At 43.6% G+C, this 19093-nt stretch overlaps 1 protein-coding gene across 5 annotated transcripts in view; it reads right to left on the bottom strand.

Moving 5' to 3' along the window:
• Positions 1 to 19093, bottom strand: part of Esrp1 (epithelial splicing regulatory protein 1) — a 55977-nt gene that overhangs the window by 25534 nt on the left and 11350 nt on the right. For 4 of the 5 annotated variants that reach the window (XM_041657543.1, XM_041657541.1, XM_041657544.1 and 1 more), the window contains exons 5-12: positions 9510 to 9608; positions 9351 to 9405; positions 7576 to 7686; positions 7348 to 7480; positions 7207 to 7249; positions 4857 to 5158; positions 3810 to 4028; positions 1593 to 1791 (exon numbers count right to left, since the gene is read on the bottom strand). In XM_041657543.1, coding sequence (XP_041513477.1) covers positions 1593 to 1791; positions 3810 to 4028; positions 4857 to 5158; positions 7207 to 7249; positions 7348 to 7480; positions 7576 to 7686; positions 9351 to 9405; positions 9510 to 9608 — 1161 coding nt within the window. The remainder of the gene's footprint in view (positions 1 to 1592; positions 1792 to 3809; positions 4029 to 4856; positions 5159 to 7206; positions 7250 to 7347; positions 7481 to 7575; positions 7687 to 9350; positions 9406 to 9509; positions 9609 to 19093) is intronic. The other variant, XM_041657542.1, reaches the window with a different exon arrangement.

Here is a 19093-nt window from a genome sequence, read left to right on the forward strand (position 1 = left end):
TTGTTTTTTGAGACAGGGTTTCTCTGTGTTAAAGGAGCCCTGGCTGTCCTGGACTCAATTTATAGACCAGGCTGGCCTCAAACTCACCAAGATCCACCTACCTCTGCCTCCTGAGTACTGGGATTAAAGGCGTGCACCACCATTTGCCCAGCTGCAGAAATATATTCTTCAAAAATTGTTAATAAAGACTAGGTCTTCAGAATTACAATTTTACATGAAATAGGATTTAAAATTCCTCCTTTGCTAGGTGAGAATTAGGGCTCAAACCTATCGTCCTAGTAGTATTCAGGAGGATGAGGCAGGAGCATCCGTGAGCTCCAAGATAACATGGCCTATATACTGAGCTAGTGAAACCTTGTCTCACAACTCGAGTCTACAATAAACTGGACAAGAAACAATGGGGAATTTGTTTCATGATATTTGATGGACAATCACTAAGGGATATTACGTTAATGTTACATTTACAGTGACTTATGGACAGAAGACATTCAAGTATCACCATAAAGTATTTTTTATACTCAATCACAATTTTTAAAACCTTGCATCTCATTAACAATAAACTATTAGATATTCACCAACAGCAAGCAGCAGGTAAATGGAATTATTAGAGTTCAGGAATTCCAACGGGAAAAAAAGGATTAAGCCCCACCAGACATTCTACAAACAATTGAACAAGGTAACTGCCACAGATCTCTTTGCTGAAAATAAAACTCAATGCCTATGAACTGCCCACTCTAATAGAACCCAGCAAATTAACCCGGTGCCCCTTTCCAGTTATCTTTGAACTATTATCCCAAGGTATTTAAACATATCCAACATGCAGGTTAAAAACTGCATTTTTTTGAAAAGAGACTCATGTTTGAAAACATCAGGTTTCCTTAGCCACTGACTAAACCTTGCTTCTAGACTACGGGGCTTATTCCTCTCCAACAGGATTCCAGACAGCTTGCACCCAGTTGCCAACGAGCAAGAGCACAGCTTGGAATTAAGCACTGATCCTGTGACCCAATCAAACGTTGGCCAAATCAATTACGCATTATTATATATAAATGTGGTTTACTAACTTGCTCATTCCGGATATCCTGGACAGCGACAGGCATGCTCTCCAGGGTATCATTTTGAAGACATAGTTGATGCTCAAAACAGTTAAGAATCCAAAATGGGCATCAAATCATCCTTCTTAAAGTTCAACGTGTAAGAGAACGGTGAATAAATAAAAAATAAAGACAGAAAGGAAGGGATCCAGCCAAACATATTTTACCTTTAAATGCGTATTAAATTATCTACATAGCCAGGTTGCTTCCCAGAGTCAGTGCTTATCTGGAGCACACTAAGCCTCAGAAACCAAATGCTTATCACTGGAAAAGCAAGAATATAATTTGAAAGGAGGTGTGTAGCATCTCTAATTATGGGTGTCCACAACCAAGGTCTTAACTGATTACCAGATACTAGTGATTTCAGGTGGGAAAGCCTTGTGTAACCCCCTCGCCTGCCTCAGGAAGAACCAGGGGCACAGGAAATGACGCAGAGAGCAGCTGAAGCACCTACCAGCACACAGCGTAGAAGAGCGCAGAGACCCAAGAAAAACTTACATGGTAACTTACATGGCGGTGGGGATAAGCCATTTCGATTTAAAGTGCCCCCCATTAACACAAAGTTCATCTCCTCAGCTGAACACTGAAAGACTTCCACATATCTGTCCTTCATGACTTTTTTATGATACTTCTGCGCAGCCATGAATGCTCTGTCTGCAGACTTCATCTGGATAAAGGCATCTCCTGACGGGCGGCCCTAGTGTGCGGGAAGAGCAGAAACAAAGGAGGCTGTCTCCTTCAACAAGGAAGTAAACGTCCCTCACAAAGCATGCCAAGGGACCAGCACCCAAGTATACGACGTGTGTAGCCACAAAATCTGGGTGACAGTGTGATCTGCTGAAATCTGATTTGGGCTTCGTTCCCTAATCACCAGAATGACCTACAAAATCTTGAAGAAAACAGTTCTGAGAGACATGGTTGAAAGCGATCCCTTGGGTTTCTGCTAAGTTAGTGTCAAATTTACAGGGCTTCCAGAGGTCTCGCTCGCTGTGACTGCAGCTTCAGAATGGAGGATTATATCGTGGATTTTTCTCCCTTCTGAAAAATCCGATTAAATATCATTTGATGAGAATAGCTAGTAACATATCCTCCGACAGGAAACTAAATAAGCCTGTGGTGTCCTTTGGCTCTGTCTTGCTTCCTCTCTGACCTGCCACATCCTTTTAGCTTGTCCCTCACTGCTGGAGACTAGGGTATCTTGAGGGTAAGTCAGGGATTTGCAAGATATGACACTAAGTGGCTAGAGGCCATCTGCAATGCTGGGAAGCCATTCCTTCCAAAATGCAACCTCTCTCTCTCAACCACTCAAAGAAGTACTCTGAGGTAGTTTTTGTTAGCAAAATTTCCCCTCTGGGGAAAAAAAAAAAAAAATCAAGCCTCTGTTTGTGCTACATATACAAGTCGAACACCTTGGCAATATTTTATCATCTGAACCACACTGGAGGGGGGAAAAGACGAGCAGTTTATAGGGCTCTTTTTAAAGTTAGTTCTCCAAGTCTCCTAGGGAATATTTATAATATTACACTGTTTTACAAATGATTACCATGCAAGTTACCATAATAGTCACCATACCAGGGAAATTAGCAACAAACCCAGTCCACGATGAAAACCCAACATCTACCAGACAGATAAGAGCCATCATCAAAGGAGCATTTTCCCCCAGGTCATGGAGGTCAAATGAGAGGCAAATCTGTCTACTGTTGTTAATCAAAGGGTAACGGCCCCAAGGTTATTAGAAAACAGTAACTTGAAAGAAATAATTCCCTAGTGATGCCAATAGTGGAGCCGCCCACCAGCAAGGTGGGCTATAACTTGTCAGATTAAAAAGGTTGTGGGGCTTACCCAGACAAAGTGTTAGAAGAACATGTGCTAGTGTAGAAGGCTGTGCAAGGGCTTGGCGCTTGTGACTACTTGTGCCCAGTAAGTAGTAAGATAATCACAAAAGTGAACAAACCCTCCAGTGGGAAGACGTGGGAAATTAGTAGTCAGAAAAAAATTGGGTATTTCCACTCTTAAATCTGCACTCCATCCATTAACACTCTGAGAAATTACTTGTTGTCCAAAATTAAATTCTCTGCTTTTAACAGACTTGCTAAGTTTTAATCTAGTGCTACGTAGTTTGTGAGTACTTGGAACTCTGTCCTGCTTGAGAGGGCACAAGACACCAGTTGACTGGCCGGCACCTAGCAGGATTAATTTTGTTTAACCAAAACTCAAGTAGCACCAAGCAACTAAGTGCTTCCCGGCATAGGGAAGAATCCCGTCTTTCATAGAAAAGCTTTGCGATTATTCCTGCTGCTGCTGAGACGAAGATCCACACCTATTGCTAAGGACTGCAGCTCTCCGGGTCCACATTCTACTGAGTGCAAGTCTATGGGTGTGAAGTGTTTCAGAACACTGGTGTGCTCTTTGCTTACATTTGGTCTGTGGCCACTCTCACACCAGAACTGCAGAGTTGAGCAGCTATAACAGTAAACACTGGACATACTCATCGTATACTGATAATAAATGCTGATAATGGGACAGCTGAACTCCAACAATTGCACTAACAGCAGGCGAATTTTTAGAGTATATCTTAAAGATGTCTTATACGTACAGATAAATCTTCTCTTAAACACAATGTACAATTTTGGACTATTGCACTTATTTCTTAGTAGAGGGGCGCACTTGACCCCCAGAACAGCAAACCCATTTTCTAACGGTTAACTTCCTTACCTGGTGGTTCAACACCATGTGAACCCCATGCGTCCGAATATCTGTGGAAAACTCCCCCAGGAAGTCCAGAATGTCCTCGATGGTGGCAGCATAGGGAAGACCTCGCAGACGAATACAGTCTCTTACATTTGTGGGGGGCACAAACTGCTGAGGTAGTACCGGGATCATGGGAGGGTTTGGAAGTGGAATCAGAGGGGCTGAAGAGAATCGATTCAGCACCTGTATAAAAGGCAAAACACAAGGGTCTTAGAGTCTTGCTGCTCCTAACCCATCCTCCATAGCACCACTAACCTCACCAAGAATCCTTTTAGACCTGCAGGCCCTAGTGAGTGTGTTATCAGCTGTATGGCACACTGTAGAATACAGAAGGTCCTCAGTCAAATCTTCAAAGGGGCAAGGATGCAGTGGGGTATACGCATGGATCCACAACACAACTATTATAAAATATGACTGTTTCTCAGGATCCTTTGGGTGATTGATAAGGGCAAGGAAGTTTGAGAAGCCCTGATGAGGGGCTCATGCATCTCCTCCTGGACAGCGCGACGCTCACTTCTGCCAAAATACATGAAGTAAATTGATGCGCGGAACTACACGATCCCAGCCCTCAGGAAGCAGATGCAGAAGGGCTGCCCATTAATTTAAGGCTGGTCTGCTGTATATAGCGATTTTTAAGCCAGCCAGGACTACATAGTGAGATACTGGCTTTAAAAAAATAAATACAGTAAAGTAAATCAAGGCACACACTCCATATAATACAATGTACTCATTAGGCAGTATCTATCTGGGTAAACATATTTAAAAAGCTAGACATATTGCAAAGATGTGGACTTTTGCGGTAATTAATTCAACTTCATTTCACTAAGTACATTTAACATATAGTCATCCCTTAATATTATCTTCACAGCCCAACTCTGAACTCTACTAATACAGTAAAGAGAATGGCCTCAGGAACCACCTTGTCAGTTTGAAAATGTTTTGTTAACTTCTTTCTCACATCTATGTGATTTCTATTTAGGAATCCACCCTCCCGGGACAGCCTGCACGCACCTGCTGCACTTCCGCTGCCGTGCTCCGGAAGAGCTCAATGTATCTTTTACCCAACAAGTCCTTGTGCTTCCGCAGGGCGTTCTGAGCGTATTCCTCACAGGCGAAGAGCACAAAGGCATCTCCTGTCGGCCTACCATCCGGATAGGTGACGAAGAGGATGCCTTCCTTTCCCCCGGTGATGGGGCAATGCTGTCCGAAGAAGGCGACCACCTCCTCAGCGGTGGCGGTGAAAGGGAGCCCCCGCATGCGGACGATGACCTGATTTTCCTTGGAGAGGAACTGGGCTACCTCATTGGACGTCCCTAGAGAAAATGGGTATTAGATCACACAGGGAGAAAGAGTTAAGATAGCAAAATGAGCAAATTTAGAATGGCAAAATTCTCAACACCTTGTGTGAGATGCTAGGAAGCAGAGCCGGTACCTTACCATCAGGAGGCGCTCTACCACCGAGCCTCCTCCGAGGCCCCTGGCAATGTTCTGAATTTACAGTTAAGATTCGCACCACCACTAGATTCATAATGATAATATCCTAGGACTCAGGAGTCCCTGCAGATTTGAATCTTCCCACAGCACTTTTCTAAAGCACCCCTCTTATCTTCGGAAGCTGGCCACACAAACCAGTGTCCACCCGTTTGTTCTTCTCAGAGAGAGTGCCATGGCACTGACAGACACACAGGTCCTGGGAGGGGATCGAGCTCAGTACTAGACTCTGTGCCTAGTACACGTCTTTGAGCTCCATGTCCAGCTATACAACAACAAAGGCACAAGCCCTCGATCCAGAACACCGATGTGGCATCTTAGCTATCCTGTCTACCAGGGCATGACTTTATTCACGTTTATCTATGGCTTAGTGTCCACATCTGCTAAATTAACTCCGCAAACTAGGAGAATGAATTAGGATAATAAGTTGCATTGTGTTTATAATTGCTTCATTACCTCTAATTAAGAAACTTTCATAGAGAATAATGAAAATGCAAATGCCCAGTTCCCACATTCACCAACTCTGCTCCAAGTGCAGCACGGGACAGCAGCGCATGTGGAAGCATGCCCTGAGATGCGACACCTGCAGCTCCCGCTAACACCACGTCCTCTCAACAGACAACGCTGGTCACACTAGGCAGACAATGAAACCCAGTTCATCTGTCCCGGTCTGCAGTGTTTACCATCCAAGCCCAGGGCACAGACAAACACAGCAATTCCAAATACACCATCTATGCCCAGTCCATGTCAAACAATGCTGTGAACTTCAGACACTTGAAGAAAAGTCAAGTCTTAAACTCTGAAGCCTTAGGATTTAGCCAAAGAAAGTAGCAGAAAAGAAACATACTAGAAAATCGGAGGAAAAGAATCCTTTTGTAGAAAGTCTGACAACCGAAAAGATTTACTACTGCTGCATAACACAGGGCTTTACATTTAAAGGGAAGTCACCTCAGCATAAACTGGCACCTTGTCACAATCTATTGATGGCTTCAGTTCAGAGACCCACCCTAAAGAATAGTACAAACATAAAACTTTACAGCATACTTAAAAGTAATCTCCAGGAGTTCCGCAGGGATGTACAAAGACATGGTATACGAGCCGGGTGGTAGTGGCATAGGGGCACACGCCTTTAATTCCAGCACCCAGGAGGCAGAGGCAGGCAGATCTCTGAGTTTGAGGCCAGCCTGGTCTACAAAGTGAACTCCAGGACTCCCTGGAGTTCTACAAGAACTAGTTCCAGGACAGGCTCCAAGACCACAGAAAAACCCAGTCTCAAAAAATAAACAAACCAAAAAACCTATAAGTGATTTTTTTTTATTCCTCTATTCTTATTTCTGTGAATACCACATTATCTAAAAATACTAAACTGGACCTGATGACCTAAGTTCAATCCTCAGAGCCCACATAAAGGTAAAAGGAGAGAAAGAACCAAATCCAGACAATTATCCCCCCCAAATTCAAGAAACTACCATGGTCTTGAGCACCGATGAGTTTAATAACTGAGAGAAAAATCTAGAAATACACTTGCAATAGCCTCAGGCACTGCAGGCAGCTGTTTCCAACAGTTCAGAAACATTTCTCTCAAGAACTACCTTTCTCTCTGTTGTAACTGTACGTGAGTGCCCCTTTCACCTGTATATGGTCTCATTCTCAATGGCTATTTAGACATAGTAGATTTGCTCAGGCCTTAGGGCAAACGTTACAGTCCATTAAATTCACCAGCAGTATGGGAAAATTCTTCTCCCTATTTATAAACCAACCTCCAGGTTTTACTAGGAAAGAACCATTTATGGTCACAGGAATCCACTTGCAGCGTGTGTGCAAAACCTCAGGTTATCAATGAAGTATGTACTACGTAAGAGCAACCTACCTCCAGCAATCTTAAGAAAATCTTCACCCGTTGCTTTGTAAACCTAAGAAAACAAAGAGACATCATGAAACCATTTCTAAACCACCCATCACACGTTAGCAGTCAAGTGCAGAGGTCAGGGTGTTGGGCCGTGACGCGTACCTCGATGTACCGGTTCCCCATGTGATGCTTGTGCCTCTGCAGGGCTAGATCTCTGTGCTCCTCACTTACAAACCTAACCAGTGCTTCTCCGTTCCTCCTTCCCTGAGCATTCAGACAGAGGGCCGCACCTCCCCTTTGAAGGAAACAAAACAGGGCAGGAAGGGGGTGAGGACACACGACAGAAAACCCGCTACTCCTCTGGGGTGAGTGAAACAAAGAAAAACCAACTTGGCGATATTGAGTCCTTTGAAGAACCTGGCGATGTCTTGATCTGAAGACTGCCAGGGCAAGCCCCGAGCCCTCACGACTGTGTTGTCGTCAATGAGCTCCATCTTGCTGCTGCGAACCAAACACAACGTCATGTAGTGTAGTTGATGCAAAACAGGCTGCGTGGTGACAGAGGAGACCTGCTTCCCTTTGAGACCAGACTGACTTGCAGGTCCAACTTCTCCAGACCCTCACAACCTGTCTGGAAATGGCACAAAAATCTGCCGTGTCACTACAGAAAGATGGCTGTCTGTAGGTCCAGTAGAGCTAGCTCATCTAGGAAAACGTCTATCAGCTGCGTAGCTCCTGGACCGCCATGCGCTCAAAAGCATCTCAGATCAGTTTACAGGAAGCAACTTCTTTCCAAACCCTTCCGGCCTGACCTAGAAGGAAGAAGGTTTCTCTCTTTGTTTGGAGACAGCCCTTCAATAAATCATCCTGACTGACCTTGAACTTGAGAACTTCCTACCTCAGTCTAAGATTCCTAGCCTGAGACACCACACTGATGAGGTCAAGCAGGGTTGGGGCTTCAATTTTTTTTTCACAGGTATCAAGCACACGGGTGGGAGTTAAATCCAGCCTGGCAGCAAGGATGGGAACAGAGCTACAATTAACCCACGCTGGGAGTGTGAGGGCAGAGGACTGTGTAAGTGTCTCCGTCGGCAAAGGGGAGTGCCAGGCAACACAGGGTGTTTATGGAAACACTTGGGAGTCTCCACACCTTGGTGAGTCACATGAAAAGCGTCCACTATATATTTTGACCTTTTGAAGGTCTGTCTCCCATCCATATTTTCACTAATCCTAGGACATTTTCCTACTGAGTCTCTTTCTCTACAACAAACTTCAGTGCTAAGGTCTCTCTGACAGTAAAACCGGCAGTTTCTGGTTATCACCAGGTGCCAGACAGTCTCACGACAGTGTCTGACTAGTATAGCCACATCTACCTATGATCACTGAGATACCATTCCGGACTCCTCCCTAGATGTCTGCTGCGATACAGTAGCTACTATAGTACATAGGTAACTTAGCCCAGGAACATTAAAACCCTTTAAAGATCCACTGTCATTTATGTGTATGTATGTGTGCCTACATGAATTTATGTGCACCATGTGCAGAGGCCAGACAGCATTTAATCCCTTGGAAATGGAGTTACTGTGAAACTGCCTGGTGTGGACTCTGGGAACCAAACCTCAGGTCCTCAACAAGAGCAGTAAGAACCCTTAAGTGATGACCATCATCTTTCCAATTGCTTCACAACTTCCAAATCCTATCATTTTTCTTTGGAAAGGTTAGACAGACATGAAGACTAACGTGAATAATCATATATTAAACAGTATATGCCTAAGCCAAAAGTAATTAAATATACCAACACTTCTAATTTTTTTTTTAATCTTCTTTTATTTCCTCCCTCTCTCTCTCTCTCTCTCTCTCTCTCTCTTTTGCGACAGAGTATCTCTGTGTAACAGCCTTAGCTGTTCTGGAACTCATTCTGGCCTCAAACTCACAGAGATCCTCCTGCCTCTGCCTCTCGAGTGCTGGGATAAGGTGTGTGCCACCAGCACTCGGCATCAAATTTTAACCTCAACCTACAAGCTTGCTTTAAGTAATAGATTACTTGACAATAAAAACGGTAACTGACTGGAAGGTTTAATAAAATTAGGAAAATCTAGAGGGACTTCAAAAACCATGAGTAAGATCAAGTCTAAGGTTCAAAGGAATAGTAGACAACCACTCACCATGTACCACTTTCAAATTTGTAGTTTACTCTTTCTGGATCTGAAAACCTGTGATCTGAAAATGAGAAAACACAGTCGTCATCCTGGCTACGGACGGCAAAGCTGGACAAAGCAATCAGAGCCCGGCGCCGCAAGATCAATCACTATGGTGATACTCACTGTAAGGCTCTGAGATCATGGCCAAAATTATGTTCCCCATATCTTCAACTTGAGAGGCTCCGTATCGGGAGACAGAGTCGGTCTTCTCAAAGTTTAGACCTGGGGGGCTGTTAGGGAAACATCTGGAGAAGTAGAGGGAGATTACTACTAGGCAGAGGTTAACCTGAAAGCCAGGGAAGTTCCTCAGGACACTTATCATGACTGATCCTGAGCAGCTAGGACACACCGCAAGTCCTCATATCTCCCTCTCTGCAGTCTTTTTTTTTTTTTTTAAATATTTTTATGGTTTATTTAACTTTATTTTATGTGCATTGGTGTGAAGGTGTCAGATCCCCTGGAACTGGATCTTCCGACAGCTGTGAGCTGCCATGTGGGTGCTGGGAATTGAACCCGGGTCCTCTGGAAGAGCAGTCAGTGCTCCTAACCATTGAACCATCTGTCCAGCCCATCCCTCTCTGCAGTCTTGCGGAAAAAATCCAAATCACCCCATCCAACAAATGCACGAGAACTGTGTGCACTCTGGGTCAAATCATAAAGCAACCAAGTTAATTCGAATTCTTTATCATTACCCATACAAGGCAATGACCAGGTAACCTGAAGATAAGGCTGTCAGTCAAGACCAGGTCTAAACTTTGCAGTCTACACTTGACAATACCAGTGGCACAATTCCCATGCTTTTACCTAGAATGTCCCTTCCAGAATACTCACAGAGCCCTATGGGATAGCCTATCTTTAGCCACACTCCATAAAACCCAAATGCTTTCACAGCAGATTTTAGAAATAATCCAAGCACTCAGAACCAGCAACGTCATGTGTGTTTTGACATGGTGACCCTCAATGCGGCCCAGGCTGGTTAGGACTCCAGGGCTCAAGCAATCCTTCTATTTCAGCCTCAGCGTGTCGAGAATGTAGGTACACACCACGACCAACCCTAATGCTCCTTGATCACACCAGGATATTTTCTGGGTTAACCAGGGCTTGTCTCCCACATTTTGTACTATGTGTAAATCACAACTATTTTTTTAAAAAAAAATATTTAATTATTTTTAAAATTTATATTGTATTTTAGTTACTTTTGTGTGTGGTCTTTGCCTCTAAAAATTGGCATTCGATGTGTGGGAGTGCTTATGCCACAACCCACGTGGGGCAACTGAACGCGGGTCCCGACACAGCAGCAGTCCTAGCTGCTGGGCCATCTCACAGGTCCAGAATACATTCTTAAAGACTTATTTAATGTGCTCTGGTGTTTTGCCTATATATACCCTGTGTGAGGGAGTCCATTCCCCTAGAGCTGGAGTTAGACAGTTGTGAGCTGCCACGTGGGTGCTGGGAACTGAACCCAGGGCCTCTGGAAGAGCAGCCAGTGCTCTTAACCACCAAGCCTTCTCTGCAGCCCAGACTACGGTTTTAGCAGGAATCAAAGATGATACTGTGGGAACTGCACCTGTTGACACCTAGCGGAATGTTTGCCTACACCATCCTGTCCCCTAGCTGATAGTGTTCAAAGCTTAAAAAGTATTTGTAAAAAAGAAGAACTAAAGATGAGATCCCTCATGGACTACTTAGGGAAAAGTAGAATCCAAAAGTCAATCAGTCGAGACCACAGTACTTCTTTCCCATCTGTTCCAAGTCTTTCCCAACCCCTCAGCCTCCCCCTTCCTCTCAGTACAGACAGTTCCCAAGAAACGACGTAACCCACTAAACTCCAGCTCATCTGTAAGGCCAACGCTGTGACAACCTCACCTTCTGGGGTCTGTGTGAAGACAAAGATAAAAAGACACAAAGGAGACATTTAATAACAGCATGTTGCCCTCTGTCTACACTGTAGTTAAGACAGGAAAACAGAGAAACAACAGCCGGTCCTGGGAGCAGGGAAAACACCTGAGCAACACTGTAGGCTAGAGAGTCCTGGGTGTTAAACTCCTCCCCAAGCCTGCTGGGAACTACAGATGCTAGCACCCCAGCTGCTTCTGCACAGAGCTGCGGCTGTCACCGGGCTGTGGCGCATCTCTCTCTGGTAGGCCCATCAAGTAACTACATGGCCACTTTCATCACATACAAAGAAGGTCTCTGACAAGAGATAGAGCCTCAGTTTGTTGTTTCACATACAGGTTTGAGAGTTCTTTTTTGTTCTGTTTATTTGAGACAAACCTCACTGTGCAGTCCAGCTGGGATGGAACTTGCCTGTAGACCGTGCTAGCCTTGAACTCACGATGACTCTGCTTCCTGAGGGCTGAGACAAAAAGACATGAGCCACCATGTCCAACCAGGTTTGAGATTTTCTAATCCTACTTCTAGTGATTTTAGTCTTCCTTTTCATAAGAAAATCAAATATACACCAATAAATAATTCTCTAGAAGCCGTGTGTGAGTTTGAGACCAGCCTGGTCTATACAGCAAGTTTCAGAACAGCTAGGACTACAGAGACCCTGTCATAAAAAAAAAAAAAAAAAAAAAAAAAGGAAAAAGGGCTGAAGGGGGGAGGGGTACAGAGAAAAATGTAGAGCTCAATAAATAACAATTATCAATTAAAAAAAAACCTAGATACACAACATAACAAATCATAACCAAACTATTTAAAGGATCCCCACCCAAACAGGCATAGCCAAATAATACACATACGTATGCATCTGTTTACAGAGGCAGAAGCAAAGGCAATTAAAACACACCATGCCATCATCCGCCTCCTTTTCTCTTCACAACATTCCATCAGGTAGGAGAGCAACACCCACAAAAGAAAGACCTAGGATTTGGAGATGTTCTCCAACTGTTCCTCTACGGTATGTAATAGACTGGATCCTAATCCAGCCACACTTTGTATGTAATGGACTGGATCCTAATCCAGCCACACTTTGTATGTAATGGGACTGGATCCTAATACAGCCACACTTTGTATGTAATGGGACTGGATCCTAATACAGCCACACTTTGTATGTAATGGGACTGGATCCTAATACAGCCACACTTTGTATGTAATGGGACTGGATCCTAATACAGCCACACTTTGTATGTAATGGGACTGGATCCTAATACAGCCACACTTTGTATGTAATGGGACTGGATCCTAATACAGCCACACTTTGCTGGACACACATACCTGCTCTAGACTAAAAAGCTTCACTGACTTTGTTTTACCTTGAGCAATACTTTTGAGAAAAAAAATTAAATTTATAAGTCAAGGAGAGGGAGATCAAAAATAAAAACAAAGAGTCTCCCTGTTGAAATCGATTGGCAGCTGAAGAATCATTTTTACTAAATTCTCATTTTCATTAAGAATACGTCACTGGTGGAGAAAGGGGTACACTCATGCATTGCTGGTGGGAATGCAAACTTGTGCAACCACTTTGGAAAGCAGTGTGGCGGTTTCTCAGGAAATTCGGGATCAACCTACCCCTGGACCCCGCAATACCACTCTTGGGAATATACTCAAGAGAGGCCTTATCATACAACAAAAGTATATGCTCTACGATGTTCATAGCAGCATTGTTTGTAATAGCCAGAACCTGGAAACAACCTAGATGCCCTTCAATGGAAGAATGGATGAAGAAAGTATGGAATATATATATATATATTAGAGTACTACTCAGCAGTAAAAAACAAGGGCTTCTTGAATTTTGCATGCAAATGGATGGAAATAGAAAACACTATCCTGAGTGAGGTAAGCCAGACCCAAAAAGAGGAGCATGGGATGTACCCACTCATATTTGGTTTCTAGCCATAAACAAAGGACATTGAGCCTATAATTAGGGATCCTAGAGAAGCTAAATAAGGAGAACCCAAAGAAAAACACATAGGCATCCTCCTGAATATTAACCTTCATCAGGCGATGAAAGGAGACAGAGACAGAGACCCACACTGGAGCACCGGAAATAAATCTCAAGGTCCAAATCAGGAGCAGAAGGAGAGAGAGCACGAGCAAGGAACTCAGGACCGCAAGGGGTGCACCCACACACTGAGACAATGGGATGTTCTATTGGGAACTCACCAAGGCCAGCTGGCCTGGGTCTGAAAAAGCCTGGGATAAAACCGGACTCTCTGAACATAGCGGACAATGAGGACTACTGAGAACTCAAGAACAATGGCAATGGGTTTCTGATCCTACTGCATGTACTAGCTTTGTGGGAGCCTAGGCAGTTTGGATGCTCAACTTACTAGACCTGGATGGAGGTGGGGGTTCCTTGGACTTCCCACAGGGCAGGGAACCCTGATTGCTCTTCTGGCTGAGGGGGGGGGGACTTAATTGGGGGAGGGGGAGGGAAATGGGAGGCGGTGGCGGGGAAGAGACAGAAATCTTTAATAAATAAATTAATTAAAAAAAAAGAATACGTCACTGGCGTTTGGCTAATATGGTTCTATATAATACATCCCAACATATTTCCCTTTGTGCCACCACAGAGACCGGCGGCTGGAAGCTGTAACAACTTTTACAAGCCACTGGACCTGCTCCATGCCCAGATCACCTCTTTACACGTGTCTATCCCATACGCACCTCTTCAATCTGCTCGCTCCATTTCCTTACCAAAACCCAAACACAAACAACAAAGGGAGGGTTTCCCTTCTTGTCTTCTGTACACAGTAGGAAACACACATCTGCTGAGTTACATACCCGACTCTAGGTGAGTTTGTGGATTCTTTTTATTTTTTGATGATTTCTTTATTTTTTATGTGCACTGGTGTTTTGCTTACATGTATGTCTGTGTGAAGGTGCTGGATCCCCTCAATCTTGAGTTATAGAGAGTTGTGAGCGGCTGTGTAGGTGCTGGGACTTGAACCCTGGTCCTCTGGAAGAGCAGTCAGCGCTCTTAACTGCTGAGCCATCTCTCCAGCTTGGGTTTTTCTAATGCTTTAGCACCAATATTTTCTTCCACCAAGGCCTATTATATTTTCAATTACTTGCTTCACGTCACATCTTGAGAGAAGGTGAGATGAGCCTGTGCCTCTTGATCTCCTGCAGGGCTGGTCACGGGAGTGACTCACTATGCCCTCAGGCAGCCGCAACAGCACAGACAGGCTCAGCCAGATTTACAAACCAGAAATGCCAAGAGGGAAGGAAGAATACAGGCTAGGACGGTGGGAACAAAAACCCTACGTTTCAAACTATACTGAACAGAGTGTCCATCCACAGAGAAGCTGGAGCAGTAGATTAGGTTCAGCACCGTCGGTGAAACGGCCTGAAGGTTTAGCTCCTTTAAGCCCGTCTATACTGGCTGACTAAACTCAGTCTTTCCTGATACCACTGTAAAATACAAGTAGGAGCCACAGAAGGAAAACTTCTTACATCAGAAACATGCAGGAAAAGAACTTAAAGTCTTAGTTTAACACCAATTATTCTTTCCAAGGAGGGGGGGGGGGCGACAAAGATCTCTACCTACCAAATCCCACTTTCTGGAGGTATTAGCTTAATGAAGGGCCAAGAAATGGAAATTCAAACAAACCTGATGAGTTGGATATACCCTAGAAGTAGTGAGATGAAGGTAGGCACTGGGCAACAGAAGTGAATGTGGCAGCTTCCATCTGTGATCTCAGTGACGTGGAAAGGTACAAATGCAGGCTCATGAGTGTGAAGCGACTCTAGTACCACAGTGGAACAGCATCTCAACAAAACCAAGAGAAAACAGGTCTATTTAAGAGTTGGAGCGTATCCAAGACTGGCACAGTGCTTGCCTGGTTTAGTCTTCAGCATTGAAATAACCAGAACATAAATAAAAGAATTTTTGTTTTTGGTTTATTTTTTAGCTAGAATCTCATGTAGCCCAGGCCATTCCAGAACAAACTATCTAGAGCAGGCCAGCCATTGCTCCTCAGTGACCCGCTCTGCTTTAATGTTTTCCTTCATTCACGAGTGCACTTTGGATCAAATCCACCCCCAAGCTCACCACGCTCAACTCCTCCTCTGCCCTCCATTCCCTTCCCAACTTCATGATCTCTCTGTGTCTCTCACATGTAAACATGTATACTCTTGATCTCGTGTGTGTATGTGTATCTATGTAGGTATATGTATATAAATAAAACTGTGGGTACAATTAGTGTTGCTAAGGGTCTTCTAAAACAATTATCTGGGAACTCTCGAACTGCTTGTTTTTTGCAACAGGTTCTCATTCACATCTAACTATGTAGCAGAGGATGACCCTGAACACCAGGCTTTCCTGCCCCACTTCCCTTGTGCTGGACTTACTGATGTAGCTGAGGATGACCCTGAACTCCAGGCTTTTATGTCCCACTTCCCTTGTGCTGGACTTACTGATGTGCACCCGTCCATAAACATTTGGCTTACACCGTACTAAGAGTGGACATCATATATCAAACCCAGGGTTTCCTGGGTGGTAGGCAAGCATTCTACCAAATGAACTACATCAAAAGCAAAATATACTTCTAGAGCTGATAAGTCACACAGAGTTACCCTGTGTGCCAGCTGGACAAGCAGTCACTTCTAGTGCTTAACTCACGCCGACCACAAGCCAATGCTAACTGGGCTCGCGCTGTGCCGATGTGATGTCAAAGGTAATTCCGTCTCCCTCCAGCTGACAAGGCCAACTATCTGAGCACATCTCAACTACACACTGGAGAGTTTGATCATTTTCATATAGAGAGATACCTATAAGAAAGTCAGTGCTGTCCCCCGCATCTTTTAAGGTGGGAAGTAGTTTGTGTAATTGCAATGGTCCAGTTCAACTCACCATAAAAACCTCATGTAAGATTGTGCCATAAGCTGGGCAGTGGTGGTACACGCCTTTAATTCCAGCAGTTAGGAAGCAGAGGTAGGAGGATCTCTGTGATTTTGAGACCAGCTTGGTCTACAAAGAGTTTCAGGACAGCCAGAGCTATACAAAGAAACTCTGTCTCAAAAAAACAAAACAAAACAAAACAAAAAAACCAACAAAAAAGTCCTAATCACCCAGTATTTACAAAATGAAAAGACAACATGACCATTTACCTTGAACTAATATGTACCTAAAATGAAGTTTTCAAAGCTTTCTAGCAATGTCACATGAGGTTCAAAAACTTTAACTGTAAAACAGTTCAGACAAGATTTTAAATGAATAAGGAAGTCCATTTTGAAGTTGTTGGCAGCTGTTTTACCTCTTTTCATATACCCAATAACCTGGGAGGAAACAGTCACACTGGCCAGGCACGGACACTGTGGCGACAGGCACCATGTACTATTCTTTCCAAGCCTTTCCTCCTTTAATATAGAGAAACCGAGGCTGACGAATGCCAACAACTTAACTCTCATACGTGAGACTCCGGAGTTCACGGATTCAAGCACAACATTGTGTCATTTTTTGATTGTTTTTCCTGGAGTCTGTATTGGAACTCGTTCTGTAGACCAGGCTGGCCTGCCTCTGCCTCCTGGGTGCTGGGATTAAAGGTGTGTGCCACCATGGCCCAGACAGCTATTTTAGTAAATGAATAAAAACATCTATACAAATGGCTCTATAAATCATCAAAAGTCTCCCAAACAAAAAAACCCCAGGACCAGATGGTTTCAGCTCAGAATTCTACAAGACTTTCAAAGAGAACTAATACCAATACTCCTCAAATTATTCCACACAATAGAAACAGAGGGAACATTGTTAAACTCTTTTTATGAGGCTACAATTACCCTGATACCCAAACCACAGAAAGACAATACTAAGAAAGAGAATTACAGACCAATCTCACCCATGAACATTGATGCAAAAATACTAAATAAAATACTAGCAAATCGATTCCAAGAACACATCAGAACCATCATACACCATGACCAAGTCAGCTTCATCCCACAGATGCAGGGATGGTTCAACAAATGAAAATCTGTCAATGTTAATCCACCATATAAACAAGCTGAAAAATAAAAACCACATGATCCTCTCATTAGATGCCGAAAAAGCATTTGACAAAATATAACATCCCTTCATGATAAAGGTCTTGGAGAGAGCAGGGATACAACGAACATACCTAAACACAATTAAGGCAATATACAACAAGCCAACAGCTAATATCAAACTAAATGGAGAGAAACTCCCAGTGATTCCACTGAAATCAGGAAAAAGACAAGGTTGTTCACCCTCTTCATATCTATTCAATATAGTTCTTGAGGTCCTAGCTAGAGCAATAAGACACCAAAGGGAGATCAAGGGGATACAAATTGGAAAAGTCGTCAAACTCTTACTGTTTGCTGATGATATGATAGTTTACATAAGTGATCCCAAAAATTCTACCAAGAAACTTCTACAACTCATAACCACTTTCAGTAATGTAGCAGAATACAAGATTAACTCAAAAAAATCAGTAGCCCTCCTGTATACTGGTAATAAAAGGCCTGGGGAAGAAATCAGAGAATCAACACCCTTCACAAGAGCCACAAACCACAAATAGCATAAAATATCTTTTTTTTTTTTTTTTTTTTTTTTGGTTTTTTTTCGAGACAGGGTTTCTCTGTGGTTTTGGAGCCTGTCCTGGAACTAGCTCTTGTAGACCAGGCTGGTCTCGAACTCACAGAGATCCACCTGCCTCTGCCTCCCGAGTGCTGGGATTAAAGGCGTGCGCCACCACCGCCCGGCAGCATAAAATATCTTAGAGTAACTAACCAAACAAGTAGAAGACTTGTATGACAAGAGCTTTAAATCTTTGAAGAAATTGAAGAAGACACCAGAAAAATGGAAAGACCTCCCATGCTCTTGGGTAGGCAGAATTAATATATTAAAAATGGCAATCCTACTGAAAGCAATCTACAGATTCAACGCAATGCCCAGCAAAATTCTTCAAAGACTTCCAAAGAACGGTACTCAACTTCATTTGGAAAAGCAAAAAACCCACTTCTGGAGGCATCACAATTCCTGACTTCAAATTCTACTACAGAGCTACAGTATAGAGGTTTGATCTCCACAATATACAAAGAACTCAAGAAATTGGACACCAAAATATCACATAATCCAATAAAAAAAAAAGGAGTACAGACCCAAACAGAGAACTCTCAACAGAGGAATCTAAAATGGCTGAAAGACACTTAAAGAAATGTTCAACACCCTTCGTCATCAGAGAAATGCAAATCAAAACAACTCAGATTCCATCTTACACCTGTAAAAATGGCCAAGATCAAAAATACTGATGATAACTTATACTGGAGAGGTTGTGGGGTAAAGGGAACACTTTTGCATTGCTGGTGGGAATGCAAGCTGGTACAGTCCCTTTGAATGTCAGTGTGGAGATTTCTCAGAAAATTAGGAAACAACCTTCCTCAAGACCAAGTAATACCACTTTTGAGTATATATCCAAAGGACGCTCAATCGTGCCACAAGGACATGTGCTCAACTATGTTCATAGCAGCATTTTTTGTCATAGCCAGAACAGAGAGAAGAGGGAAAGGGAAAAGGAAGGGAGGCAGAGGTGCGCGCGCACACACACACACACACACAGAGACAGAGAGAGAGAGAGAGAGAGAGAGAGAGAGAGAGAGAGAGGAGAGAGGAGAGGGAGAAAAGAGGAAGGGGAAAAAGAGGAAGGAAAGGAAGGCAGAGGCTGCTTTTTCAGAAGAAGGGGCACATAGAGAGAAGAGGGAGGGGGAAAAGAGGAAGTGGGAAAAGAGGAAGTGGGAAAAGAAGG

The sequence above is a fragment of the Microtus oregoni genome, unplaced genomic scaffold, assembly GCF_018167655.1.
Source record: "Microtus oregoni isolate MIOR12 unplaced genomic scaffold, Mior012 000008F_ref0000371, whole genome shotgun sequence".
NCBI classification, from domain to species: domain Eukaryota; kingdom Metazoa; phylum Chordata; class Mammalia; order Rodentia; family Cricetidae; genus Microtus; species Microtus oregoni.